At 36.1% G+C, this 11,629-nt stretch overlaps 1 protein-coding gene across 1 annotated transcript; it reads right to left on the bottom strand.

The window, feature by feature from the left end:
* Nucleotides 1-1,498: 1,498 nt before the first annotated feature.
* On the bottom strand, nt 1,499-8,697 carry slc1a8b (solute carrier family 1 member 8b). Its single transcript, XM_056743907.1, has 11 exons — nt 8,530-8,697; nt 6,563-6,642; nt 6,069-6,284; nt 4,715-4,757; nt 4,423-4,633; nt 4,217-4,316; nt 2,618-2,851; nt 2,162-2,356; nt 1,933-2,067; nt 1,735-1,852; nt 1,499-1,651 (listed from the first exon to the last, which is right to left on the bottom strand). The coding sequence occupies exons 1-11, from the start codon at nt 8,695-8,697 to the stop codon at nt 1,499-1,501; spliced, it is 1,653 nt and encodes a 550-aa protein (XP_056599885.1).
* Between the last annotated feature and the right edge of the window lie 2,932 nt (nt 8,698-11,629).

The raw sequence follows: 11,629 nt of genomic DNA, 5'->3' as shown, positions 1-11,629 counted from the left end.
ATAAGGTTGTATTTGTTAACATTAGTAAATGCATTAGCCAACAGTGAGCAATATAGTTTTTCAGCATCTTTGTTAATATTAGTTAATGCCAGTACATGCATGTTAGCTGTGGGGCATCAGCTAGCAAAGTTAGCATGAATGAAGACGAATAAATGCTGTATTCATGCATGGTTAGTTCATGACCGATGCGTTAAATAATTGTTAACAAATGCAATCCCATTGTAGATGTTACCGGTTAAATTGGGCACTTGTAAAATATCAGATCAGGTTTATTGGGTGGTTGATCATTTCATTAAGCCTTAATTTATGTAGAAAATACTGGAGGAGTTTTGAATGGGAGAGTTATTTATTGAGGCTATTGTATATTGTTTTATGTGTTCACATTGAGTGTTTCTTCATTTTTTAAATTAACTTTTATTTTGATTCTACAGCAAAGACATGTTACGAACTACTGTCTAACGTGTAGTTGTGAAATAAAATGTCAGGATCTTTGCAATTCTGGAAAATTGTGTCTTGGTATTAGTTGCCAACTATAGTAAAAAGAGCAAATCTCTTACAATGGTGTGTTTGAGTCAAACGGCACTTTAATTTTAGCCATAATATAAACTGTATATATATATATTAATGATATATTCTGTTTTTTTATTATGATCGTGGATATTTCAATGCAAGGCTAAAGAGTATAAAAGTAAGTCACTTACAGCGTCTTTTAGTACGAATCTTACAGAATGACTAATGACACAAAGTGAAATAATTTTAAAGTTTTATTAAGAAAATAAACAATATATAAATAAAGTACAGAATTTTGTCCAAAAAACTAATTGAAGTGAATCAAAACTTTGTGTGTTCTAAAACGTCTATGTGATATCTAAGTAGTACCGTATATTTTTGTTTTTGGTCATCGACACACACGAGGCAACTGGTGATTTGTCATGCACAGTTTGAGACCTGGATTTCCAACACGGAAACTAGTTGAACTTAAACTTTTATCCATTTGGATATTATATTGCAGTTAACTGTGCTAATTTATTGCATTTTAAAGCAATTCTAGTACACGCATGTATAAAAACCAATCTGAACATGAGGTTTTAACTTTCACAAAACTTTAACAATACAGTCTCGTGGCAATTCATAACATTCACGGGGTGCCTGATTCGTATGAATTCAAGTGCTCATATCTGTACCTTTAAATATGAACCCCTAGTGAATTTTAAGGGGTTTATGGTTGAGGCTTTATTCTTTTTTAAATCTAATCTGTAATTCACTTTGAATAAGCTACCTCACAAAATAGTTACAAATTCCTGTGATATCAGTAGGAAAAAGCCCACATTTAAGCATCAGCCCGTTTTTCAGCTCCACCAAAGGCGAGTGTTGAAGTCAAACCATCATGTCTGATGTCAAAAGACAGAATGGCACAAGAGTGTAACAAAAACAAGAAAAAGAAGAAAGTTTTTTTGTGAACTCAAGGCAGCTTCTGTTCCTTCTCAGTATCGCGACGTTAGACTTGGCGGAGGTTGAAAGAGGGCGACGGTCTCTCGATCACCTGATCCCCGATGACCTCTAAGATGTAGTCCCTGTTGGCCAGCAGCGGCGTCTCAGATGTGGGAAAGCTCTGCATGCTTTGGTTTCCAAAGGATATCACAGTATCCCTCTGTAAGATACAGCCATCAAACATTATATCAACACATCTCTAACACTACACTCGGTTCCTTGTGGACATGAAGGACATCTTACCCTTGCCGAGTTGTTTGACGATGGGTTGTTTTTCTGAAAGTCTTTCCTGCACACGTGGGCCATGATCCCCGCCGCTAAAGCGTCTCCGAGCACGTTGATCATTGTCCGAAATCTGTCTCTGATCAAAGAAAGTTGCGTAAATGAGACTGTTATCAAACGGTTGGATATTTCTCTTGCATGTAAAGGTGGTTTGCTTACAGGATCCAGTCAATGGCCACAATGAGTGAGATGTCATCCGGAGGCAAACCCACTGAGGTTAAGACGATAACCATGGTAACAAGACCAGCCTGTGGGATTCCAGCTGCTCCTATGCTGGCCGCGGTAGCGGTGATGCTGAGGAAAGACAGTAAGTGGACTTCAGTACATCTCCTTCCAAGCATAAATCTTCATGTGTTGTTGTGTATCTGCCTTAATGGAAATACGTCACCTGATAGTGACGAGTTGTCCAAAATCGAGCTCGTACTCATTGACCTGTGCGATGAAGATGGCAGCCACTGCCTCGTACAACGCAGTGCCATCCATATTGATAGTTGCACCGACGGGAAGCACGAATCGAGCTATTTTCCGATCCACGTGGCAGTTTTCCAGCAAACACTTCATTGTTATGGGCAGAGTAGCTGAACTGGAGAAAGAAGGAATGTTATGATAACAATTTTGTCTCGCTCTATATGTATTAATGCAAAAATCAAAGCAGTCAAAAAGCATCACAAAGTTGCACATACGATGCAAGAGGTCATATGTTGAAATGCATGAATTATGTTTGATGTTCTCTCAAATTAAGGATTTTGTGATCCTTTTAGGCCGAAAGATTTATGTCATAATAAGTCAGTAGACGCATTTGCTAAAGTTGTATTTACATCTTTCGGAGAAATGATTTCTTTACCTGGATGAAGTTGCCAGAGCTATAACCAGAGCCTGCAGGAGGCCACGGATGTAGCTAAATGGGTTTTTCCGGGTGATCAGGAAGAAGAACATCGGTAGTAATATCACACCATGGACGAACAGTCCGGCAAGAACAGTAATGAAGTACATGCCCAGCTTCTCAGCGAGCACGGCCGGATCATGCATATCCAGAATCTTCCCAGCAACCAGAAACACAATTCCAAACGGAAAGTACCTGAACAAAATAAATAAATGAGTCTTAATCTTTGGATTTTGTCACTTTTCATCATTTTACATCTGTAATTTACCAAGCACAGATGGTGTAAGTACTGTAAACTTTAAGAAAAACTTAATTTTTCTGCTATGTTAACAGTATTTCAATGTTTTTTTTAAAATACTGTAAAAAAAATTAAAATGACAGAAAAGACTGCAAATGTACAAAAACAAAACGGAGGGAAATTGTAATTTTACAGGGAGGGTTTTTTAACGTTTTTTTTACTGTTTATTTTTGGCACCCAAGCTGCCGGATAATTTTCTTTTTTTTAAGATTTCTTCTTTCACATTTTAACTTTTAAATATGGACAAAAACTATAAAATTACAGAAAAAGCCAAAAGATTTTATAGAAAAATATATCCTTACATAATTATTTTACTGTATAATTCTGATTTTCCAGAATGTTTTTTTTTTATGTAGACTTTTTACAGTGTATGTTTTTAGTGAGATGCCTGATGGATTGTGGGTTCATGCATTACTGACCGACTAAATCAGCTTTACAGTTTACCTAACATGGTTTAACTCCGGCAGATTTCTCTTTTAAAAGAAAAAAACAGAAACCATCATACAAATTATGATGGATTAAATGGTTATAATGGAAACTCTGTGTGTACTAATGTGTTGGGTTATGTTAGTGAGATGTTATTTACATTTTACATTTAGACATTTAGCAGACGCTTTTATCCAAAGCGACTTACAAAGAGTTTAGGAGCAAGAAGCGATATTTCATACAGGAGCCATAATACATTCTGTGCCAATACAAAGTTACTGGTTTCAACTAAAGCTAGACCAGTACCTGTTGAGAGAAAGGGTTAGGTTTTTTTTTTTATCTTTATGTTATCTGGTGAATGGGAACCAATAGAACACTAATAAAATGTAATAAAACTATGATCACAGTAAATCAAGACATTTTTGAATAGTTCAACTGTAAACAAAAATAATCTATTTTATCCTTACAAAATAAAAATATATATGTACAAAACATAATGCAATATATTGGAACCAAGTACTTCTATTTTAAATTGATTAAAAACAGCAATTCCTTATGTATTATTCAATAAATTGTAATATATTAAAATATTTTACTCTATATATTTTATATTAAATGTTTTTATATATTGATTGTTAATATATTGCAAAATATATTATGTTGCATAATGGAAACTTCTAATAGTTCATAATGGCATATGTGAATGCCAATATTATTCTCTATCAATTCAATATCATTTTCTTCAGCAACTTCTCAATGTTATGAGTAATTTTAGACGTTTTTGTCTCTGTATTTGATGGTTTAATGCATCAGTTTCCTAGTTTACTTTTACATACCACATAGCTGCATTGATGATCTTCATCACACACTCGTTGACACACAGACACACGTTCACAAGCGGTAAACCTCTCGATCCCATTCTACCAAGCAAAAGACCTACAAAACAAAAGGTTGGAAATTTGACTTTTAACTGGTCAAATAGCAAGATCTCCACCAAACCAACACTAAAAGTCCGCTGGTCTAAACTAATACGTTTACGCACCCATAGTGGCCGAGAAAATGACGATTCCCAGTACGTTCATCCCATTGCTTCTCCCTGGAACGATCCTGTAGTGGATCTCAGGTGGAGGAGTCAGCTCCAGAAACACAGGGTGACCCATCTTTGGGTTCTCATGGTCTGGCATAATGTACACAAAGTTGGCCTGTGATGATTTTTCACTGTTTTTAAAATTAGGCACGAGCTCCGTTTTATACTGAAACACAAGAGTAGATATGGACAAGGTTTAATGAAATATCTAACAACACAAATGATTTCAGATTTGTTTAATACAAACCTGCTGAAATGTGGCCTCGATCAGATTGGACGGGATCATGTTCCTGTTGGAAAACAGACACAATCTCTTAAACATAAAGTCACAGATTCAAAACCATTCTGTCTACTTAAGACTTGTTAGCAAAATGCAAAAATGTGGTTTTGTTTGTTTTCAGACGTGTCAAAACCAAGTCTGATCTTGAGGAGAAGAAGCTGGCGGGAAAACTATTTTGTCACTATTGAAGCTTCATTCTACAGGTGGCTCACTGTGAAAAATCCCATTAAATCTGTTCTAGAGCTCATGTAAAGCACTGCCGTTCACATCCTCTTAGATGACTCTCTAAATAGGCCTAAATTTAAATCCAATCCATCTGTCCAGTGTCGGGATTTCAGCTTAAGACTCATTAGGAAAGTTGTTATGTAAAGTTGAACACTTTTCTTTGAGCATCGTTTACATTTTATAGAGAATTTACTCAACTTGGATTGTTCAACTGAATAGTTTCAATGGCAAAATAATTACTGTTTGCTGTTAAAAAAATGTGTTGTCCTCCAAATATAACTCTTCTCATTACAGAAAATGATAATAAACTATTCCTAATCAATATAGCATACAAATGATAACACATGACGTTATTAAGTTGTGGTTATTGGGATAAAATTGCAAGTCTGTGAACTTGGTTGCCATCTTAAATGGACACCTCACCCAAAAATAAAAATTGTGTCATCATTTACTCACCTCCGAGTTACAAATCTGTATACATTTCTTTGTTCTGATAAACTCAGAGAAAGATATTTGGAAGAATGCGTATGACCAAACAGATCTCAATCCCCATTGACTCCCATAGTAGGAAAAATTACTTTATCATTTTGAAACACAAAATAAGACATTTTGGAAAATGTAGGACAGAAAACAGTGCCTTTTTTCCCTACTATGGTAGTCAATGGGGGATGAGATCTGTTTGGTTATAAGCATTCGTCCAAATATCTTTCTCTGTGTTCATCAGAATAAAGAAATGTGGACGCATTAGGAACAACTCAAAGGTGAGTAAAATATGACAGAATTTTCATTTTTGGGTGAAGTATGTCTTTAACATGCACAATTTTGTCTATATCATAAGTGCAACAAAAGCAAAACCGGGTTTCTGTTGCATTGCTTGTAAAGCACACATATGTTTACTTTGGGTAAGAAAATGTTAAAAATATATAAATACAGCAATATATTTCCAGCTAAAACTACAAATGGAACCCGATTAGTTTGACTATTAACTATTGGTCCTACTAATCAAAAAAAAAAAAATTTGGCTCTTTAAACCACACAGCATTCTTTCCGAAGGCTTTTTTGCAGAGTCAAGTGTTGATATTTTCAGGAGGGTTACCTGATCAAATCAAGAAGGGCATCGGCTGATGTCATCACCGGTCCTCCTGCAGCTTTATGGCCTTCTTTCTCAATTCCAGCACCAGGATGAATGATCAGCACAAGGACAATGCCCACAATCACAGCGACGAAGGTCGTCCACAGGTAATATGTGATGGTCAGAAGACCCAGACGTCCACTGGCCTTTGTGTCCATAGCAGACAAGCCAGACATTAAACTGTAAAAGTGTCAAAGTCTTAGAGTTTAGCCCTCTAACCTTTTTAAATGTGTTTATCTTTTTTTTATTTGTTCTTAGTGTTTTTTAAACAATAAAATAATCAGAGATACTTCACACAAAATAAACATTAACAGCTTAAAAATAAACATAACAGCTTCAGAATTCCTCAACCCAAATACAGGTCACATGCCTGAGTAAATATGATCATCTCAAACAAAAATGGATGGAGATGCTGAAAGCACGGACACGGTTATGAGCGTGTCTCTAGACCTATTTACCTGGATGTGATGAGAGGGAGAATCAACATTTTCAACATTCTCATTAAAAGTTCTCCAGGAAAAGAAAAGTAGATCTTTGCCTGCGAGAGAAAAGGCAGAAAGAGTTTCAAGGATCTTTCTGATCAATGATTTGAACATCATGCTTGCACATAAACCCTTTCACTCTTTTCAACCCTTTCAGTAATGTTTCAAGTAATATTTTTCTTCTTATCTGATCTTGTTAAGAGCTAGAAACACAGATAACACATGACACACAGTTTATTGTTCGTGTATTTAATTTAACAGATATAAATTGTGAAATATTTATTGTTTTTTATTATGTCTGTAACTTATGATGTACACTGTTAAAAAATAGCAGTAAAGAAACTAGTATTCCAGCAGCTGAGGTGCCAGAAACACATTTTTTTGTAAAGTAAAATTACATTTTTTTAATGTTATTTTACTCCCAACATATGCAGTCTGTAAATTTCTGTGCAAATTCTGTAATTGACATTTCTAGCACATTTTAAGAATACATGAAAATCCTGCAAAATGTAACAATAAATTGCATATAATTACAGTGTACATTTCTGCAAACAACTTTCTATTTCTGTGAATAATGTCAGTGCTTCAATTATGAATACTAGACTTTGAACTGAAAAGTAGTAATTGGAAATATATGCAGTGTATGGCCACATATATAAACATACTGCAAACATTTATAAGTTCACATACACTCACCTAAAGGATTATTAGGAACACCTGTTCAATTTCTCGTTAATGCAATTATGGTGGTGGTGTAATGGTGTGGGGGATGTTTTCTTGGCTCACTTTAGGCCCCCTAGTGCCAATTGGGCATTGTTTAAATGTCACGGCCTACCTGAGCATTGTTTCTGACCATGTCCATCCCTTTATGACTACCATGTACCCATCCTCTGATGATAATGCACCATGTCACAAAGCTTGGTTCATTTCAAATTGGTTTCTTGAACATGACAATGAGTTCACTGTACTAAAATGGCTCCCACAATCAACAGATGTCAACCCAATATAGCATCTTTGGGATGTGGTGGAACGGGAGCTTCGTGCATCCCACAAATCTCCATCAACTGCAAGATGCTATCGTATCAATATGGGCCAACATTTCTAAAGAATGCTTTCAGCACCTTGTTGAATCAATGCCACGTAGAATTAAGGCAGTTCTGAAGGCGAAAGGGGGTCAAACACAGTATTAGTATGGTGTTCCTAATAATCCTTTAGGTGAGTGTATAGGCTACCCATATACAGTATCTTATTTTTGTAAAGGGGTTTTATAAAGATCAAATTCTCACATCCTCCAGTGCTTAAATAAGCAAGCCTTGGCGTTACTCTGGACTTGGATATCTAATCTGGGTGTCTATATGCTAAATTCTTAGGGCTGATAAAAATATACAAAGACATTTTTCATTTGGCTTGAAGAGCAAAAAGTGAGAGCAACCTTCATGAATGGGCATGTTATTATTATTTCTTTAACTTTACTGCAACCCACACTTCTGATCTGTAAAGAAAAAAAGTTGCTATTGATTGCAAATAATTTTGACTTTGTAAAAGCAAATAAGAATCTTAAAATGGAAGTCTGAGGGGCAAGACATAAGCCTACCATATTTTTTTGAAGCGCTCAATTAAAAAAAATTGTGTGCTTTAAAAAGTCATTTCAAATCATCCCTTTGGTTTTATTATATTAAAGGTGGATGAACTTTTTCAAGAACCTATTTAATATTTTTGCACGTCTTAGATGTCTATTATAATGCATTACTATTATGAAGATGTCTTTACACTTTCATTGTTATGCAGTGACTGTATTTTTCAGAAATTGCTTTGAGATGAATGAACCCTTTGTATTTTAGTGAGTAAACATTAGTCTCGATTATTTAAAACAACATCAGCCCACTATAAACATAGTAGTATTTTTGCCTCAAAAAGGCGCCAACAGATTAAAAGGCACAAACCTGTGTTGACAAGTTCAAGCTTCTCAACGTGAACCCCACCACACAGCCCGAGACCACCGCTAACACGGACAAAGTGAGCAGACCGTTCCTTTTACAGTAGTCCTTTACCCATTCACGAACCTTCTGAGATATGGAGTTCTTGATAAGCCTCTTGAAATATTCCACCATCTTTCTCCAGGGGCTTGCAGGTGGGGAATGGCATTGGGAAGATGCCGTCCTTGAGCTCCTCTGATTCTCATCCATGTTATGTGACGTGTGTGGGAGAGACTTTCTGTCTTACCCTTTTCTAACAACAGATTAAGCCATCAAGTATAGCTCCCAACCACTGCCTTCATAACAGCCCGGCCAGAGGGGATTAACGGGAATAAAGGTATTAAATGCACCTACATGAGAGCCTGCAAAGAGACATTTCACTATGGAAAGGTGTGTGAGAGACCAAGGTCCGGTTTGGGTTCATTTAAAAACATTTAGCTTTTCTAAAAGTTTGAAAAGGACACGTTTCTTCATTGTGGTTAATACTTATTTTTTTTTCATGCAGTTTTTTTAATAATAAGAATTATTTATTAATTATTTTACAGTATTTTAGAAACCATTAAATGATTTCAAATGCATTCAAATATTGTCATATTAACACATGAAAATGCACAGAAGTCGTGCTTTCCCACAGCACTGTTAAAGCACGTGGAAAACGGATGTTCTCTATTCATCGCTCTTTAGGCTGCACTGCTTTTACCCAGAACACACAGGGTTCAGGCTATTCAGAGACGAGGGCCGATGGCTTTATTAGTCTGAACGTCATGTCTTAATGGGATTTCGGCCTTTACGCTCCACAGTCATTTCCAACAGCGGCGCGAACAGACGGTATTGACTTGATTACTAGAGAGCATTGCAAACACTCGAGGGAATGCAGGTGCAGGTCTCGATTCTGAAAGATAAAACTAAACTAATACAATCCAATTCTAATGACCTGTTGCATTATGCAGCAACGTGATTTAATGTTGATGAAAAATCGACACTGTTATATTTTTTGGCTGTAGTTTTGCAGCTAGTTGCCAGTAACTTACTGTAGATTTATTTGCAACAGTTTGTTCAAAGATAAATGAACAATAACAAGTCTATACTGGAAAAAATCATAAAATAACAGCCTCATGCAAAGCATTCTGGGAACCAGAAACCCTCATCAACCATTTACTGTTTTTTTCGATTTTTGGTCCCCAGAATGCTTTGGATGAGGATGTTATATCATAGTTTTATGTAAAGATAAAGTCTTGTTAATGTTCATCTTTCAACAAAGTGTTGCCAGTAAATTACATAAATGTAAATCTACAGTAAATTACTGGCAAACTGCTGCCGGTAATACTATAATTTCTACAGATTTTTTTACAGTGTAACTTTTTTACACTGGGGTTCGTTGTAATCTGGGACACACAATACACATAAAACATAAAAACAAGTTTAAGCCAAGTTGGCATGCAGCCTTCTGGAGCTCTTGATCTGAGTACTAAACATCTGACTGTGTAGTTGGAAGTTGACCTGCCGGTGCACCATGTGAAATCGGAGTGGCCTTGAGTGTCTGGAGTTTCTCCAAATGTGACTGTGATCATGACTGGTGACGACAGCGGAGTCTCAGGTGCTATCAAACACTAAACCGTTTACTGAGGACGGATATTGACTGGCTTTATCAGCCACCTGAATCACTCCGGCGACTCCTTTGACGCCATTTCCCTACAATGAGTGAGATAGAAAGCACAAGACTCAATGGTCACTGATTCATTATTTGACCAGGATTTATTATAATAAGGCACTTGCACAATTTCTCAATGATAAAGTAATGGCATTGCTAATCGCAGAGGTAAGGTTAAGAGATGAGGTTGGCAATCCTTCAGAGTTCTGTGAAAAGAGGATTAAGTCTTCTGCACAATTAGCGCATCCTCCTCTGCCGGCACAACATGACATTGTTATCCATTGTTACCCAACAATTTGGTTTAATTCAAATCTGGCAAGATTACGTTTTTAAGAGCTTTACTGTCCTGGGAAGTAACACTGTTGAAAGTTTTGGTGTATATTAAAGGGATACTTCAAACAAAAATGATTTCAAAATTCTTACTGATTTAAAGGGTTCAACCTCTCATAAGAACGAATGTTTGGTCGTTATGACCTGGAAAGGATCAGAATGAGTAAAAAAAATAAAAATGAGTAAAATAAATAAAATATATATCATATTTTATGAGCGTTTGTGGACATGAACATTTTTGTCTATTTTGTGACCTTAATGTGAGCAATGTATTAAACCCATATTTGCGATGCATAGATGATCCCCACTTGCAAGAGCAGATAATAACATCTATTAAATCCTAACAGGTCTGCAACAGCTGTAAATTCGCACAGAGGTTTTGTTAATAAGAGCAGTGCAGTCAGTTGTTATAAATCATCTGATAGACTCTCTGGTACAAAAGAAAGCAGCGAGATAGAGGAACAGCGCCCTCCACTGGCCCGTTTAAAACATGACAGATGTGTCTGAACTTCTGACCAGCCTCGGCTTTATTTGTGCCATCACGAGACGGTCCTCACTGCAGAACACGACATAAATTAAATTGCAAACAGTTGTCGTCAACGTGTTTGCTCTTATTATTGTAATCATAATTTAGTGTTCACCTGTAAGCAGTTTTGGGTGAGTTACTCTGAAAAAGTAATGAATTAGTTACTTATAACATTTTCAATAGTGTTATTCGATTAATGTACAAATGACTCTCTCCGAAAAGTATTTAATTACTCATTACTGATTACTTTCTATATCCCATCAACCTTAATTAGTTAAGTGATGCAAAGATAGACACAAAACGACTCCTAATTCATTAAAATAAACAATATAAAACTACATAAAGTACTCTTATTAATTGACTAAAGTATTGCAAACGTGAGAACTTGAGAAAGACACATTAATGCATTCATTAACTTACCACTGAGCTACAGGCGTAAGAGCATTGCGTTAACAAAGGTTGTGGGTTCGATCCCAGGGGATTGCAAATACCTATGTAAAATGTATAGGATAAAGCAATGTAAGTAGCTTTGGATAAAAGCGTCTGCCAAATGCCTAAAA

This window comes from Triplophysa dalaica, chromosome 3, assembly GCF_015846415.1.
Source record: "Triplophysa dalaica isolate WHDGS20190420 chromosome 3, ASM1584641v1, whole genome shotgun sequence".
In the NCBI taxonomy this organism is placed as follows: Eukaryota; Metazoa; Chordata; class Actinopteri; order Cypriniformes; family Nemacheilidae; genus Triplophysa; species Triplophysa dalaica.
The sequence above is the reverse complement of the archived record's forward strand: the minus strand, read 5'-3'. Positions and strand labels throughout refer to the sequence as shown.